At 43.8% G+C, this 19,034-nt stretch overlaps 1 protein-coding gene across 1 annotated transcript in view; it reads right to left on the bottom strand.

Annotated features, from left to right (window-relative positions):
• The window catches only part of Dcbld1 (discoidin, CUB and LCCL domain containing 1), an 85,336-nt gene that overhangs the window by 30,105 nt on the left and 36,197 nt on the right, over nt 1-19,034 (bottom strand). The window contains exons 3-4 of the mRNA XM_021174605.2: nt 6,507-6,641; nt 4,204-4,255 (exon numbers count right to left, since the gene is read on the bottom strand). Of these exons, the coding sequence (XP_021030264.1) occupies nt 4,204-4,255; nt 6,507-6,641 (187 nt within the window). The remainder of the gene's footprint in view (nt 1-4,203; nt 4,256-6,506; nt 6,642-19,034) is intronic.

The raw sequence follows: 19,034 nt of genomic DNA, 5'->3' as shown, positions 1-19,034 counted from the left end.
CTTGATTAAAAAAAAAACAAACTGATCTAAAATGCTAACCTGGAAAGAAGTTTTACACAATGGTTCTTTGCTTTCTGTAAGGATTTATCATGTGTAAAGTATTAAAGCTGCTTCCCTAATACACTTGGATTCTAAGGTGCCTAAGAAATATTTTTAAGGTAAAAGGAAAATTTACCTAAATAATATTACCTTATCCATATTAAAGGAAATGTTTAAAATATTTGGATGGATAAAAAGAAGAAAAAGCCGGGCGTGGTGGCGCACGCCTTTAATCCCAGCACTTGGGAGGCAGAGGCAGGCGGATTTCTGAGTTCGAGGCCAGCCTGGTCTACAAAGTGTGTTCCAGGACAGCCCGGGCTATACAGAGAAACCCTGTCTCGAAAAACCAAAAAAAAAAAAAAAAAAAAAAAAAAAAAAGAAGAAAAAAAGCAACACTAGTAAACCCTCTCTTGGAGCACAATTTTGGTGTTCATATACTACAATAGCTTGTTATCTAAACTATAATGCAGAAACAAAATTCTAGTATCTGTATTAGGAAAAGTAAAAAGAAACAGGTAAAATGAACAATATACATTTAACACAATATACCTAAATTCTGTTAATTCCCACTTATATTGAAAAAAAAAAATCAAGAATCAAGGTGATAGTTTAACTTCGTTTTTTCCTAGTACTGAGAATAAATTTTACATCTGTAGTACACTTCCCCTTGGACTTGCCATAGTTCAAGTACACAGTCACTAGGGTTACTGTAACAGATACTACTGGTGCAGGTAAAAATAAATGACCCTTACACTGAAGAAGAATGCTTTAAAATTAGGGTTTAGTCAGGTCCCATCATACAAGCCTGTAATCTCAACAAATCAAAAGGCTGAGACAAGAGGGTCATATGTTCAAGGACAAGTATACACATATATACACATACAGATAAATGCATAATAAAATAGGGCTCAATGTATTTAAGTTGTCTTTCAGAAAGCTTTCCAGAAACCCATCACAGATGGTAATGTGATTGAAGGGTGTGGTGGTTTGAATATGCTTGGCCCAAGGAGAGGCACTTTTAGGAGGAGTGGCACTATTAGGAGGTGTGGCCTTGCTGGAGAAAGTGTGTCACTGCGGGGGTAGGCTTTGAGAGACCTTCCTCCTAGCTATCTAGGAGTCAGTCTTCTATTGGCCTTCAGATTAAGATGTAGAACTCTCCTGGATGCTGCCATTCTCCCACCATGATAAAAATGGACTGAACCTCTGAACCAGTAAACCAGCCCCAATTAAACGTTGTCCTTATAAGAGCTGCCTTGGTCATGGTGTCTCTCACAGCAATGGAAACCCTAACTAAGACAAAGGGTCTCAATCTAGAGGCTGGGTGACTTGGCTCAGACCAAGGTTAGCTAGCTGAGACCCTGAACACAGCATATAAACTCCCTGTGGTTCAGTCTCTTCTCTCTCTTGTATCTTGAAGCATCAACATATCAAAGACAGCTACTTATATCTTTGAAAACACACACACACAAAACACACACACACACACACACACACGCAGAGCCAATGTATAAAAACATTGACAGCTTTGAAGATGAACGTTGTATGTCCCTGTTTCTATATGACTTCACAATCTTCCTTCTTTCCTTCCTTCCTTCCTTCCTTCCTTCCTTCCTTCCTTCCTTCCTTCCTTCCTTCCTTCCTTCTATTATAATATAATCACATCATTTCCTCCTTCCCTTTCTTTCCTTCAACCTCCTATATGCCCCCTCCTCCTTGGTCTCTTTCAAATTCATGGCCTCTTTTTTCATTAATTGTTGTTACATACGTGTATATACATATATTCCTAAATATATACATACAACCTGCATGGCCTTACCACTGCTACTTGTCTATATGTTTTCAGTGTTGACCACTTGGTATGAGGTGATGAGTGGTTGCTCTCAGACTCCTCCCTCAGCTGCCTTTAGTCTCTGTGTAGGTTGAGGCCTGTTTACTCCATTTATGTGACAGATTCCAAAGTAGCAGCTGTTTTTTTTCCCCCCTCCCTTTCATTCACTTTCCTCTCACTGCTTAGAAAATTACCATGTAATGATAACTAATTATCAAACGACCCAAATAAATGTTTCATGGTTCTTTCCTAGGGCCTTCGTGGCAGTAGTAATCAAGGAACCGAGAAATCAAAAACAACCTCCTACAGGCTCACAGGTCCTTGAGAGAAGAATTGCTTAGTGCCAGATGAGTCTCTGAATTCAGACAGTTTAGGATTGCAGGAAACTGAAATGGTGCCAATGATGCTCATAATATAAGACCCCCATGGAGCCCGTGCATGTTAATCAAGGGCTGTAACACCTCACATGGAATGCATGAATAGTTATAGTTAAGTAAAATGCAAAAAGACTAAATAGCCTCCTGCTAATGTCAAATGAATTGACAATCAAATGAGTAACAAAGAGCTTCCAAAGGTTTCTGTATTCCAGAACTGTGGGTGAGAGGTGTGGGCCTGCAGCAGTGGCCATACTAAAGCACTGCAAAATGGCTGGCCTACATAAATTGGAACTAATCTGTCACCATAATGTCATAAAGTATGTTTGAATACATTGTTCTTTCCTACGATTCCCAGGTCTCTATCACCAGTGCACTGGAAACATGTGGCTGATAAAACTCTAGAGGCCATTAGCCTCTGTATTCATGGGCTGAACCATGACCTTACAAAGCAACATTTAATTTAATATACTTGGATTTCTCATGTTCCTTAAGTACACTTAATATTAGCTAATATGGGAACTGATCCTGCACATCAAACACTCACATTGAGCACGTCCAAATGTCTGAGATAGTTAGGAACACACGCTCTTAAATCTAGCTCCCTGAGCACACTTAGTGGAGTGACTTAGTGGTGTTGAGCCTCCATTTTCATGACGTAACAGAAGCAACCTTCCGGGAATGCTGAAATATCAAAAGAGGTACTTATGTGTGTGGTATAGAGAGCTGCACAGGCCATTAAGAAAGTACTCTATAAAGTTACAGGTTTTTGGCATTGACTTCTAGACAGAAATTGCCCACTGGAGGTGTTTTCATCCCCTAGAAAACATGAGGCATTGTATACAGACAGTTGTGTTTGTCACAACTGGCATGTAGATAGTAAAATCCAGGGAAGGAAGGCATTCTCCAATGCTTAGGATGGCCCTACATAATAAAGAATTGCCAAAGACCATCCCTATGATTAGGAGTTCAGTCTAGACCACATCACTTCCTTGATGGCCGAGGAGGAAATACATATCAGCAATTAAGTAGAGTCAAGGTTAAGGTCAAGCTGAACTAACAACCCATATCTTTATTCTCCATAGGCTTTCTTTAGGGTAAAAGACAAAAACCCCTATGAAAGGATTATACACCTTATTTCCAAATACCAACCAGGGAAAAAGTATACTCCAGACTCAACTGTGACTCATTGGTAATAAAACAGAACTAAGGGACTAGAAAACTATGGACCAAGTTCCAAATACAACCACCACCACCTCCTCCTCCTCTTCCTCCTCCTCCTCCTCCTCTTCTTCTTCATTGTGTGTATGTATATGTGCATGTGTATGTGTGTTTATGTGTGTGTATGTATGTGTGTGTGTGTTTCATACAGCCCAGCCCAGGCTCACTACTGAGCATCTTGCCTCCAGCTCTCAATGACTAGGACAATACAGGTGTGCACCACCACACTCAGTCTGTGCCATCCCCACTCTCCTGCTTTATTAAATGCTATTTTGAATTTACACACTTAAATCATGTGTATTAGTGGGCATTTTTGTATGGGTATGGGTATGAGCATATGAGTATGGGTGCCCAAAGAGGTCAGAATAGAGCCTTAGATCTCCTAGTGCTGGAGTTACCAATTGGTTGTGAGCTTCCTGACATGGGACCTAGTGGGACCTAAAACCCAAATTCAGGTCTTCTGCAAACGCAGTGTGCATTCCTGACTGCTGAGCCGTATCTGCAGCTTGGGATTGTTCATATAAACAAAACTTTATAATGCTGACTTATTTGTTTTTATCGTCTATCTTTGCTTTTTTGCTTCAACCACAACAGAGATTGCATGAGTCAGGGCAATAGGGACTTTTGGCCTATTAAAAACTACAGTTATTTGCAGTGCAAAGGGTTTGCAGATTCTGCCTTTTGGGAACATCTCAAATACTCCTTATTGCTATACACGAATAATTTAGTACACATATTTACCTGTATTTTTCCTCGAAATAATGACTGCCTCGTTCCAAACAGGTTATTAAATCTATTACAAATAAAGAGAAGTACAATGAGCAGGGGAGTGGAAAACAGGCCACCTGATTCTAAATATTTCTTTTCAGTTAAAAAAAAGAAAACCTTGAAAGCATTACCGTGTTATTTGAATTTTCTTGTCTACACATAAATAAAATCGGGGATTAGAGTGCCCAGAGTTTAATCAGTTCCTTTCTTGTTTCCTATCACCAGACAGGAGTTTTCAGTGCTACTGTCTAGAGAACAATAACAAAAATCTACTTCCAACTGTAACACTATACACCTGCAGGTTTCTTTCTTCTCCTTTTTTTTTTAAAAGATTTATTTATTATTATACATAACTACACTGTAGCTGACTTCAGACTCATCAGATCTCATTATGGGTGGTTGTGAGCCACCATGTGGTTACTGGGATTTGAACTCAGGACATTCAGAAGAACAGTCAGTGCTCTTACCCGCTGAGCCACACCTGCAGGTTTCATGTGCACAATATGCTTAACAGGAGAAATACCATTAAAAATCTTATCACAGTTCATGGAAAACATTCCCAGGAACATTTTTTTCTCCCCCTCCCCCCCCCCCCTTTTTTTTTGACAGAGTCTGAGGTAGCCCAGGCTAGTCCTGGTCTGACCATACAGGTCACTATGAAGCTGAGGATGACCTTGAGATGCTCTGGTCCTCTCAGTTCTCCTCCCTGTGTGCTGGGATTACAGGTTTGTGCCACTACAACTGGTTTTTTGTGATTCTGGAGACAGAGCTCAGGCTCCACCAATAGTGACATACTCAGCTCCCCAGAACATTTTAATTCAGCCAGTGGCATTCGGGGACACGGGGACACGGGGGGGACAGTTTAACTACAACACCGACATGGTAATCACTGTTGATCAACAATCAATCAGGAGCCAGCACCTAAAATGGAAGGTCCTTACAGGGGAAGATATTTAGTTTAACTGGCAAAATAGTTCCCCAAATAGTCCATATTCTCGGCAATAGCTCTTTCTTCTTCATAAACCTACCTACCTTTCTTTCTTTCTTTCTTTCTTTCTTTCTTTCTTTCTTTCTTTCTTTCTTTCTTTCTTGGTTGAGACAGGGTTTCTCTGTATAGCTCTGGCTGTCCTGGAACTCACTTTGTAGACCAGGCTGGCCTCAACTCAGAAATCTGCCTGCCTCTGCCTTCCAAGTGCTGGGATTAAAGGAGTGCACCACCATGCCCAGTTCTTCCTTCCTTTCTTTCTTCCTTCCTTCCTTCCTTTCTCTCTTTCTCTCTTTCTTTCTTTTCTTCTTTATTTATCTATCTATTTTATTTATATGAGTATACTGTAGCTGTCTTTAGACACACCAGTAGAGGGCATCAGATTCCACTACAGATTGTGGTGAGCCATCATGTGATTAGAACTCAGGAACCTCTGGAAGAGCAGTTGGAGCTCTTAGCTGGAACTCACTTTGTAGACCAGGCTGGCCTCGAACTCAGAAATCCGCCTGCCTCTGCCTCCCGAGTGCTGGGATTAAAGGCGTCATGAATGTTTCTTAAGGAGCAAAATAAGGTGAACACAAGCCACAATTGCCTTCATATGAGTGGCACATCCCCTTTCAGACATATTTCTTCCAAAGCTGACTGGCGGCAGGAAAACAGGGCATCTTGTGACTCTGGATAGGCACAGAGCGGGTGGCAGGGTGATGACTCTGCCCCTGGAGGCTGAGGAAGGAGCTGGCTGTTTCCCTCTCACCAGGACTCCATTCTTTCCCAACTGTGGTCAGGGTGTCATGTGACCCTACTGTGTCTCTAAGCTGGTGTGTGACACGGGTGAAGTAACTAGTTAAAACGTTTGCTTCCTAAGCAAGGAAGGACACTAGGGGCAGGGCTTCAGAGAAGCCAGATCACACCAAGATTGGGAAGATTTCCCCAGAGATGGGGTACTCAAGGCTCATAGGAAACAAGATTTATTCCATCCCATACACATCATGGGATCCATTCACCATATGTTCTAAAAGGATGCTGTACCAACTACTTACAAAGCTGTTCCCCTCTGTCCTCAGGCCCTTTCCTCTCCCCACAAGACAGGGTTTTACTACATAGCCCCTGCTGGCCTGAAACTCATATGTAGACCAGCTTGCCCCTGGCTCTGGAATGCTGGGATTAAAGGTATGGGCCTCTGTGCCCAGCTTGTTCTCATGTTTTACTGTTGTGTCTGAGATCACAATTATGCCCAGAGGAAGAGATAAGGAGCAGAAGGTAGACAGGCTGGATGATTTTTCTGTTGTACCTGGATGGTCACTGCTGGCGTAGGTCAGCAGAAAGCCCCGGCCAGAAATGTGAGATCCACTCTTGAAGAGGACAGTCACTTCGTTTGAGTTCAGCCGGAGTTCTTTGGGAACAGCCCAACTCCCACAATATGGACCTGGAAACAAAGCATGCGTCGGGTACATTTGAAAACTTACAAAGAACAGAGAATTTTCTTTCAGAGAGCAGATATGCCCTATAACAGATGCAAAATTTTAAATTTTTATCCATCTGGAATTTTGTTTGACGGAGACCAATCTGTAAACCTGATTGGACAGCTAAGCCTGGGGTGGAGCAGCCTACCCACCCCAGACAAGCAATAGTTTAGAAGTTGCTCACTATGAACAACCCAGCAAATAGGAAAACCTAACAGAACAGATGTCAAAGACACTAAGAAATAATTTATCAGAGAACATACTCTGGGATCCTCCTAAGAAACGGATTCAAAGAGCTGGTTCATGACTGAAATCTTGAGAAACACTTGAGGAGGCAGAGGGTTTGCAATTCAAAGGTAGCTTGGGGTGCATGCTAGGGGCATGTCTCAGAAACCTAAGGGCTGGGCATGTATATAACTCAGTGCTAAAATTCTTGCCTAGCATGTGCAAGCCTGGTATGATGGCTAATAATGATTAGCCACTAACTTGGCAGAAGCTAGAATCCCTTAAAAGGCAAGTCTCTGGGTGAACCTATAAGAAACTATCTAGGTCAGCCTCTGGGCATAGCTGAGGCAGTATCTTGATTAGGTTGAGATGGAAGACTCACCCTAAAGCTGGATAGCACCCACTCCCTGGCCTTGAGTCCTGGACTACACAGAGGTTTCCTGAGCATAAGACCCGTCATTCTCTGCTTCCTAACATCAAATGCAACTTGAGCAGCTCCCTCAAGCTCCTGCTGCCAGCATTTCCCTGTCTTGATAAACTGTATCCTTGAACAGTAAGCCAAAGTCAAGCTTATCTCCCTTAAGTTGCTTTCATCAGAGAATCTTCCCAGAGCAAGACAAAAGTAGCTAATAGACCCAGCAAGCACAAATGTAATAAATTAGACGTTTTACAAATTTTAACACTGTATTATGAATATTAAAGACAGGCAATTTAATCTATTGTCCTTGTTAGGGTCTTCTTGCCAGGGTAAACAGTGACCAAAACCTAGTTGGGGAGAAAAGGGTTTATTTTATCTTACAAGTTAAAAAAGTCCACTGTCAAACAGAGATCATGGAAGGATGATGCTTGCTGACTTATATTCCCCATGGCTTGCACAGCTTGCTTTCTTATACACCCAGTTCACCTGCCCAGAAGCTGCACCACCCATAGTAGGCTGGGCCCTCCCCCACTGATCATTAGTCAAGGCAACTGGCCACAGACCAATCTGGTAGGCAGTTCCCTGAGCTCTCTCTTCCCAGGTGACTCTAGTTTTGTCAAGTGGACAGAAATTAACCAGCACAGTAGTGAAGTATCATAGGCCTCTCTGTAGGTGAAAGCCAGTCATAGGCTGAGCATAACCTTCCCAGTTTGTTTTACGTTTTTGTAAAGCACTTGCCCTTTGCAGAGAGGTTAGTATATAAGCATATACGCCGAATAGTAAAAAGAATATAACTTAGAGCAGTTAATAAGCTAGGATCTTTTTCTACCGGAGTCTCTGTTTGAGCACTCCTCTCCAATTGTGTTAAGTACCAAGACTCTTCCTAACTTCCCACAGCTTCCAAATGAATTCTGATTAAACCCTGGGTAAACGAATGTAAGCTGGTAACCCAAAAGAACTCAATTTCCCCCCTTTTCCAAGTTCTCAGAATTGAAATGTTGCAAAACTTCAGGCTTATCTCACCAATAGTTAAGAATATGGGCCACCACACACATTTGTACAATATATGATTCCCTAAATGCCAAATACTTCGGGTAAGTTCTATCTGGTTTGACATTTCTAGGAAAAGTTCAAAGAAAGTCAAGGCTGCCACTGCCCTTTAGTGACCCTGATGCCCAACACTAGTCTATCTCAGGCTTAACAGCATGCCACAAAAGGATACATCCTCGGGGGAGTATGAGAAACCTGTATCAGTGTCCTGTAGAATGGCTTTCCTTATTTCCTTTGTAGCTACAGTGTGAGTGAGCCTTTGTTCGGGATGGGGATGAGACTGGAGCCCTGACTGCATTGCAGCCTGTTGGGCAAGGCACCCAAATTATCACCTGTCCCAAGGCTTGATAGATTCCTTTAGCCATAGATAGATTCCTTTCCTCAGACTAGAAGCTGTATAAACAGATGACACATCCATCCAAGGTATAGTTAAGTGGAAGGTTTTCACTGTAGATATGAAAGAGAAAATAGTCAGAGGCATCTGAAAGTGTCCAGAGCAGAATAATGGACTGAACATGGCCACGAGAGGAGAGTAGGGAAAGAGCAAGGCATGAAGAGAAAGAGTGGACCAAGAGCAGGAGAGAAAAAGGAGGGAGCACAAGTGAAACAGCAGGGTTTTAAGTGAGAAGGCTAGGCTGACTCCATGACAGGTTTCAAATTGGCAGTAAAGGAGACTAAGCCTAAATCTCTGTTTCCATGAACTGGGCAACTCCAGGCAAGTCCAGGTCCCAGAAGCTGCCCCACCAACTGTCTTGAGGCAAGGACAATGGGTCAGCAGCAGTTTCCAGACTTCCTCAGCAACAGTTTCCAGACCTCCATAGCAAGTTCCCAGCCCCACACTCAGGTACTGAAATAAATGCCCATGAGATGGACCCAATAGATTAACATAGAGGGCACCTACCCCAGAATTCCCTAATGTGCTTTTAATCCGGCCTGCAAACTCACCTGGTTGTCTCTATTCTGGTAGTGGAAGACCCCAACGGGCTGGACTTCTGCAGGATTAAACACTCTCTGCATTTACATACTATTTGAGTCTGGGATATCATTCTTCCTTGAATCATGGACTCTTACATAAGGAGAATGGATAGCTGGGTGAGGAGGCTTAGAAGGGGTGAGACAGGCTGAGAAGAGCCAGGATGCTAGCAAGCTCACTGAAATGTCTAACAGGTACTTGGGATTCTGAGGGAGCCTGGAAGCCAGCATGAGCGTTGGTATGCTAATCCCTTAGTTCCTTTTTCCAGTGAAAGGGAAAATGGCTCAGTTGGTAGATGGGAAATCAGCTTCACTGGAACTACCAGAATCTGGGGGGAGATGGAGTTTCCTCTGGACCCAACAGAAATGGTTTTCCTGTTGTCAAAAGGGAAGAGATATCCAATGGGAACTAGTAACAAACCCTGGCTGCTCAAGCAAAGTTCTGTTTTCAGCCAGGCTCTTTCAAGGATGCTAACCCACTCCCTCCACAATGTGTTACTGAAGGACTAGGGCCTCGCATGGGCTAGGTAGGAGCTCTACTCTCTGGGCTATATATCTCTAGTCCTCTTTCGTGGTGTGCACGTGTCCTTCCTCCGGCAGGGTGTGCAGATGTAGATTCACACCAGGCTGAAAGGATGAAGGGGGGGGGACAGGAAGGGGTGGGCGTGCAGGATCTCAGTCTAGGTGGAAGTGAGTGCCAGGGAGGAGAGAAGATCTTCTTGAAGGACTTTAAATGAAATAGATGATTTCTCTTGGATGATCTTAGCTTGTGCACATACCTTTATGTGGGGTGAGCTTCTGTATGTATTCACTTTATTCGGAGTGGACATGGGCTACAGATGAACCTTGGAGAGTGGGAAGGAGTTTTCAGAGGGGATGAAATCATTGGCTGGGGTTAAAGTGCTGTGAACGCTTAGTTTGCCTGGAGAGGCATTCCAGGAATCCCAGGTACTTGCTAGGCCGGCTCTTATCAGCAAAGTAGTTGAACTTGAACTTGTGGGTCCGCCAAGGACTATTTGACCTTCCCCAAGTACAGGGTGTGGGGGCTCTGGTCCCCAGACAAGGTCAGAGAAGGGGAAGCCTTGCAGGTAAAATTCATTCCCCATTTTGCGCTGAGCTTGGAGGAGCCATCTGGACTTGGTAGAGGGTGACCTTAATTATCAGGGCTTTCCCACAGTTTTTTCACTATTTATTTTATGACTAGCTTGCTCAGACTGGCTGTCATTAGCATTTTGTCTAAGCTCCGCCCCACAGTTACCTGGCAACTGCCAGACAGGCCTGACTCTTATCTATAAAAGGGGCGGCTTGCTCTTTCCTCACTTTCTTTCTTTCTTTTTCTTTTTTTGTTTGTTTGTTTGTTTGTTTGTTTTGTTTGTTTGTTTTTTGAGACAGGGTTTCTCTGTATAACCCTGGCTGTCCTGGAACTCACTTTGTAGACCAGGCTGGCCTCGAACTCAGAAATTCGCCTGCCTCTGCCTCTGCCTCCCAAGTGCTGGGATTAAACCATTCCCAGCTCCTCACTCTCTTGTTTTTGCTCTCTTCCTGCTCTGTCCCTCTCTCCCCATTCTCTCCCCGCTCAGTCTTTCCACATGTTTGTGGCCCGCCTCTACGCTGCTGCTGCTGCTGCTTCTTCTTCTTCTTCTTCCCCTCCCCATGCCCTGAGTAAACTCTGTTCTATACTATTCTCCTCCTGGATTCTCCTCCAGTGGCTGGTATCTCAGGGGGTAGGGATGATAAAGCATGGGCCAGCAGAGGCATCCCCTTCCCCTACACCATACCTTGCCTCCACCAAACATATCCCTGGCTTCTTTTTCTTTTTTATAAAACATAACACTTGGGGCTAGAGAGATGGCTTAGCAGTAAAGAGCACTGACTGCTCTTCCAGAGGTCCTGAGTTCAATCCCCAGCAACCACATGGTGGCTCACAACCATTTGTAATGAGTTCTGATGCCCTCTTCTGGTGGGTCTGAAGACAGCTACAGTGCACTCATATGCATAAATAAGTCTTAAAAAAAAAAATAACCACAACACTTACTGTATCTACTTTAGAGTTAAGTGTGTGTGTGTGACCTCATGTAATATAAGCTGATCTTGAATTCACGATGTTGCCAAGGATGACCTTGGAATCCTGATTCTCCTACTTCATCCCAGCCTCCCTAATATTATGGACTAAAAACCTCAGCTAAAATAAGTTAGACATTCCTCCTTTAAAAAAACAAAATCCTCAAAAGAAGCCATGTTGAAGGCAGGCATATTGGCACATGCATCTGTGGTCTCAGGACTTGGGAGACAGAGGCAGGAAGATAAGAAGTTCAAGGCTCTCTCCAGCAATTTGTAAACCAGAGTGAGCTACTACATGAGGCCCTGTCTCAGAAAACAAAACACAAGAAAATGGAAGCAATGTTGAATGACTGACTTGTAACATTTTGGCTTGAATAAGTACATTTAGTGTTCACAAAACTCAGTTGATTTCTCAGTGGAAGAAATTGTCACATTCATTTTCAGTGAAAGGGTTCCTAAAGTTCACAGAGAATCACAGAGAAGCAGGAAGCCCTAGGCCCCTCTCAGCTCTAGGACACCTCCATCTCAGAACTTTGAGTTGGAAAGTAGCAGGCAGTCTGCTCCAGGACCTAACCCATGGACAGAAAAGGGGGCAGTCCCAAGCCCTAGAATATTCATTAGAGGAGGCTTTGCATCCTGAATCAAGAGGTCGAGAAATTTGGGAAGGGAGAGAGCTCTGTACAAAAGGGCTTGACGATCGTAACTATCTGTGGGAAAGGGGGGCAGGAATTGTCCTTCATTTGGGGACTTCTTTCTTCGTATTTATTTCATGCTTATGAGTGTTGACCTGCATGTATGTATGTACATGATTGTACACAGTGTATGCCTGGTGACTGCACAGGGATCAGAAGACTGATGGTTGTGAGCCACGTGCATGCTGGGAGCCAGGCCCAGGTCTTCTGCAAGAGCAGCACGTGCTCTTAATTGCTAAGCCATCTGTTAGGAGCAGCCACATTCCAGAACTAGGTAGGTGCACCTTCCGTCTGCCTTCAGTGATTCAATGTCCTCAAAGCCATCAAATCAAATTGGACACATTTCCACTATCACCAACGAGTCAAGTTGTGTACCCCTTATAAAGCTCCAGCCATCACAGCTGGTCCTCTGTCCCTTGTTCCACTCAGAAGCAGCCTTCTCCCCCAGTCCCCAAGAAATCTCCTATATGTGGGGATCTGTTTCATGGTATGATGTTTTGGCATTTTTAGGCCTACCTATAGCCTCAAAAATCCTAATACCATCTCTCCAGCCCCTCGGTCGGGGACTTTAACAAGCACTATCTCATGCCAAACAACACTCAGACATTTTGACTCTTCTGTGCTGGTGCCTTTTCTGTGGAACAGTTCAACAAACGTTTTGCTTTTGCACATCTTTTAAATTCATCATTATTACAGAGTGGGGGAAGGGTCTTGTTTCTCGTGTCCAAGCCCGGCCCTGCTGTTAAGTGTTGCTGGCCTGCTCTTCACTGAGTAGCTTCCACTTGATGTTTAAGAGGAGGTTCTCCTATACTTAAGCATTTGAAAAAGTAAAATTTTACTGTCAACACAAATGAGAGTTCAATAGCTCCTCATTTTTGACCATCTTATTATACCACTTAATTTGGCTGTATTGGTTATTCTCTGTCTCAGGCAGTGTTCTTTGACTGGCAAACTTGTTTCCATTTCAAAGTCAGGCTGAGCCCTGCATTTCTAAAATTCGGGCAAACACTTTCTAAGGATGTCTGGTTCTTAGCCAACAGTGTTGTGCATGTCACAGCACTGAAACCCAGCATCTAGGTCCTTTGTTACTGCCTGCTTCCTCCCTTCTCCCTCCCTCTTTCTATCTTCTTTCTGAGTCTGGGTCTCATGTAGCACAGTCTGGCCTAGAACTTATTGTGTAGCTTCGGAAGCTCTAAAACTTCCTGCCTTCACATCCCCAGTGCGAGTACAAGTGTGCTCCCCCACACCCAGCCCAGGGATGCTAAGGAAGCATCCGAACAACCAAAACACCTCCCTAGCCCCATAACCTCTACTCTTATCTGTGGGTCAAGTTCCTTCTTATGTTTCAATCACAAGTCTCCAACTGACTAGGACAGGACATTAAGTGGGTAGGCAGAACAATCGGGGAAGAAATCATTTTTACTTCCCGTAGGTAATTGCCAGCCGTGAATCACGGAAGAGCTATTTAGTGATACTAAATAAATAGTACAGCACTGTAGCATCTGTCAGCAGACTTGAAAGCAAGTCCTCACAGACCACGACAGCAGGAGCTTCCTATCTTTAGTGCATCCCTTGTCTACTACATCCGCAGCTGGAAAGGAAACCCTTTATTTCTGTGCATGAACAAAACAGAGCGGTGCTATCAACTGCCTGCTCCAGGCCAACCTGGAATCTGGGCTTTGGCATCTGTGCAGCTCTTCTCCACAGACTGCCCTATCCTTGCAGAACTGTTAGAAACAGTCCCAGCTCGTTTCGGGTGGGTATGTGGTTTTGATTTTGGAGCTCAAAGACTAAGTTGCTGGCTATCTTATGGGTGAAAGGGTCCCCCTGAACCACATTAAGAATGCAGTCCCTTCCTTCCCCCTCTAAAGCCAGTGTCAATGGGAAAAAACACACGGGCACCAAATCAAGACCTACCTTCTTTGAGGCTTGTCACAAATTAAAAGGAACAAGAGAGATGCCTCTTCAAACCCCACATTAGCCACACAGAGCCCCTTCTGAGCTACATATATAATTTTCAGGACAGATAAGAACATGCCTGGTGGGGCTCAGTGGCCTTCCCTGGGAACACCACTGGCAAGGCTAGCCACTTGGCACACTGTCAGCTGCCAGGAAAGTGGTACCCAGCGTGGTCCAGCTTTGTGCTGAAGGGCGCGCTGATGAGACAATCACCAGAAATACTGAAGCTGTACTTAGATTTCTGCCCATTTCTCATTTTGGTTTTCAATGCAGTCAAATAGCAGGGTTTATCCAGGCTCACTAATTGCAGTAAGGTCATTGTACAAAATTATAGAATTTTCAGAGCCATTTTCTTTGAAAAGGAGAATTAGCATGAAAAAGAGACAGTCCTGAGTTGTGCCATTAAAACCAAAGTCACGGAACAATGTAAGCGGTGCCCCCTGGTGAAATTTTGGTCTCTGGTACACAGACAAGAATCAGTTAACACATGACAAATGAGCCAGACAGATTCCTAGACAAAGGTGCAGCTTTCTTTCCTTGGGGTTCAGGGATGCAAGAGTGAAGACTTGCCACCGGGATCAGCACAGCACCCTACCAAGCCATCGTTTACAAAGGGTGGCAATTGAATCACTGTTTCCAGGGAAGGAGCTTTTCCTCCCTGAGAGGCTATGCTTATGTTAATGAATACCAGAGGGGAACGTTTAGGCAAATCCAGCCTTTTATATGCTAGAAATTCTTTTCAAGGTTCTGTGTTTTTAACTTCCAAAAGTTTAAGAATTTTACTTTTTTACTCCTGTGGGTCCAAGAGATCTATTGGTAAAACAGTGGTTTCTGAGTTGTTGTTGGTTTTTTTTTTCTCTCTCTCTCTTTAGAAAACCAAAAATCAAGAATAATGACAAGATGCTATTGTAGTTTGCTAAATCCCGAAAACTTAGCAATTTTATGTGTTTAAAAAAAAAAAAGACAGTTCCTACTTTTTCCATTTATTGTTTGTTTAGTGTCTTATAAACGTTAACAGATAATGTAACGGTACATGTAAGTCATTGATAATGATTAAAAATATATGTTGGGGGTGGAGATACAGGAAATGGAGACCTCTTGATTTCCTATGGCTCAAAGCACTGAGCAAAACAGGAATCCTCCAACTGATTACTGTTTCCTTTCACCACAGACCACCCTGGCTTCTCAGAGTAACCCTACCAGTCAGCTCTGTGACTCATTCTCAAGCAACCTTGTTTGGTCCCAGGATGTCCTCACGAAGAGTCCCCTTGAAGTGCCCATTTCCTCCAGCAAGAGACACACATATGAGTCACAAGCTGGGGGTGTAACACACAAGGCAAGAGCTCAGATGGCCTTTGTCACACTGAATTGGGATGGTATTGCCTAATTAAGAGCACACTTGTAGGGTCAGCTGTTCACTTGAATCTTAAGTGCTAGGCGAACTTTAAGCAGATTTCTTGCGCTTCCTCCTTGATCTTCCTTATGCACAGTGGTAAGCAACAGAATCCATGTTATAGAGTTATTCAGAGGAGAGAATTGGGAACAAGAAAGTTCCGAGTCCTGAACACACACAGCTAGGTGTTGGGCCACATGTACCGCTAATCCTGTTTATAGATTTCCACACTGAAAGTGAACAGAAAACCAAGCTGTTAAGTTTCAAACAGGGATAAGCTGCTGAGGTGCCTATTTAACATCTCACAATTCTCTCTCCCTGCCTCTCCCCCTCCCCCCTCCATTCATCTCTGTCTCCCTATCTTCAAGGAGACTCTTTCAACCTCATCCTCTAAGACTGGAGAACTCATGGTAACTGTTCCCAAATAAGCCTGTTTTTATACTTTTTGTTTGGCTTGAATTGGCCTATTACGTTGTGGAAAACCCTATTAGAAGCTTCTCTTAAACGAGGATATCTGCAGACAGTAAAGTGCAGATGGGATTCCCTTTGGTGTGAATACAGTGTTATTCAAAATTCTCCTCTGTAAGAAGTCAGCTTCATGTATTTGCTGAAAAAAATCAAAACTACATGTAAACATTGTTTGAATAACTGGAATGGCAGGGCTAAGCTAAACATTCAAGGATAAGAAAGGATGGCTAAACGGTACCCCCTCGCTCAAGACATTCATTCCCTAGCACCTCTGGTAAAGGTGAAATGATTGTCCAAATCTGAAATAGGTGTCTGCTAAAGGTTCAGAGCAGAGCGCAGAGGGAGAGACTGGAGCTGTGGGACATCAGAGATCTTTCTATAACAGGGGATCCTTGACTGAAAATTTGATAGGTGTCGGGTGTGAGTGTGTGTGTGTGTGTGTGTGTGTGTGTGTGTGTGTGTGTGTGTGTGAGTATGCGCACAGAGACAGGAAAGCCAGGGGAAGAGACATCAACAAATATAAAGGGCACAAAGCTGTATGAAGTGATAGAGTGTCTTGGTTATGAAATGGATTTCCTGAGTTTGAGGAGGCTGATCACAGGACAGTCTTGGCTTGGCAAGCAATTTCAGGAAGGACAGACTGCAGGAAGACAGGTAGCCAGCCCCCCACCCTGCTACAAGTTCCTCATTCCCAAGCCCTTCATCTCACCCCTATAAAGGCTTCTAGTCGGCTTTTTTTTTTGGGGGGGGGGTCAAGACAGGGTTTCGCTGTGTAGCCCTGGCTGTCCTGGAACTCACTCTGTAGACCAGGCTGGCCTCAAACTCAGAAATCCACCTGCCTCTGCCTCCTGAGTGCTGGGATGAAAGGCGTGCACCACCACTGCCCAGCCCTAGTCAGCTTTTTTTTTTTTTTTTTTTTTTTTTTTTGTGGTTTTTCGAGACAGGGTTTCTCTGTGTAGCTCTGGCTGTCCTGGAACTCACTTTGTAGACCAGGCTGGCCTCGAACTCAGAAATCCGCCTGCCTCTGCCTCCCGAGTGCTGGGATTAAAGGCGTGCGCCACCACGCCCGGCTCCTAGTCAGCTTTTTACCTAGGCAGATTCTTAAGTTTCCCCGAAATTCCCCCACTCCCCTTGCTGCCCTGCCCCTTCCGGTGTCTACTAATTATCACAGTCTTGTCTGCTTGTCTGTTGAAGGTTAGACTCTTATCTTTTTCTGCCTTGTCTTTTTACAATGCCTCAGAAGTCTAACATGATGCATTTAGGGGGAAAACATAGGGATAGGGATAGGGATAGGGGTGAGGTTTGGAGATAAGACTACACAGAAGACTAGAGAATAAAAGGCCTGAATTCCACACTACATGTTTCTGCAGATGCTAGAATACAATGATTGATAATTGATTGATTGACTGATTGATTTTTAGGTTTTGAGACAGGGTTTCTCTGTGTAGTGCTGGCTGTCCTGGAACTCAGAAATCCATCTGTGTCTCCCTCCCAAGTATTGGTGGCATTAAAGTCGTGTGCCACCATGCTTTGCACAAAACACAGTTTTTAAAATTAAAAAAAATTATGACAATATCTAACATTATTTGAATGGCTTAGAAAACAGTGGGAGTTGGCAAGGAAAGAAGAGAGTCAATTAGTTTTTCAAGAAGGAACACAGGTTGATTCTCCCTTAAGTGCTTGGGACCAAGTTGTCTGAGGCTGGGAAGGCATCTGCATCCTAGTATTTGCCTGGATTTCGAGTGGGTTGCTCATTCCTCCTCTATGTTTCAAGGTAAATGTATTCATTCCCAGAACTGGCTCTGCTATCTGACTTGAGTCTCTACTGTTTTATAAGCATAAGTAAAATGAATATAAGATGAGATGTTTTTCTAAAGCATTCTTCTAAAAGGCCTTCTCCTTCCATCTCCACAGTTCTATTTGGATAACAACACATACTGGTTATTGGAAGAAATCTTGTGTGAAATACCCCAGAATTGGTAGTTTTGAATAGGAAAAAAACCAATCCCCATTGGAAAAGACACCGAAAGGGGAGGCAAAGAAAGGGATGCTGACATCATAAATCACATTTTGGAGGCATATGCCACTTACAGATCCTGATGTTGAAAAGTGCTATAAAGATGTCTCCTAAAGATTACAGTCTATTGATTTATTTTATTTTTCTGTTCCCTTGCTTTTTGAGACAGGATTTTATAGTCCAGAATGGCCTCAATCTCCTTTTGTAGCTGAGGATCCAGCCTCTACTTCAAGTCTCAGGATTAAGAGCAAGCACAAGCTGGGTGTGGCGGCTCATGCCTTTCATCCCAGCACTTGGGAGGCAGAGGCAGATGGATTTCTGAGTTCGAGGCCAGCCTGGTCTACAAAGTGAGTTCCAGGACAGCCAGGGCTACAGAGAAACCCTGTCTCAAAAAACAAAAACAAAACAAAACAAAACAAGCAAGCACAAGACACCAAGACTACTTTAGAAAGCAGTACATTTTGTCTAAGCTCCACCCCACAGTTACCTGGCAACAGCCAGGTGTGCCTGACTCACTATAAAAGGGGCTGCTTGACCTCTTCTTTTGCTCTTGCTCTTGCTCTGTTTTCTTGCCCCTTTTTCACCTCTCTCCCCATCCGCTCCCCCTTCACGTGCTCGTGGCCAGCCTCTATTTCTCTACTTCTCTTCTCTGCTCTCTCTGCCTTTCTCTGTCTCTACTGCCCTCTTAACTCCCCTCTCCATGCCCTGAATAAACTCTATTCTATACTATACCATCATGTCCCTCAGGCGGAAGGATGGACTCAAGGAGGCACCCTCTTCCCCACACCTCCACCAAACATATTCCCCCTCTCTTTATCTTTTTATAAACACATCAGTACTATGCCAAGTGTGGTGGCTCTTGAATGTAAATCAGAGAACTGGGGAGACTGAGGCAGTAGGATTGCTGCGAGTTCAAAACCAGCTTGAGCTACACAGTTAATTCCAGGCTAGCTTGATTTACAGTGAGGCTCTGTCTCAAGACAGACAGTGATGGTTAAAAATGCAGTATCTGAATTTAATCACAAGGGACATCAAAGCAACCTAAACTCACAGGCCCTGTACAAAATAACTGGGTAGCGCTAGTCAAACTGCACAAAAGAC

The sequence above is a fragment of the Mus caroli genome, unplaced genomic scaffold (genome assembly GCF_978045245.1).
Source record: "Mus caroli unplaced genomic scaffold, Mus_caroli_1 scaffold_9, whole genome shotgun sequence".
NCBI lineage: Eukaryota > Metazoa > Chordata > Mammalia > Rodentia > Muridae > Mus > Mus caroli.
This window is presented reverse-complemented; position numbering and strand designations above follow the sequence as displayed.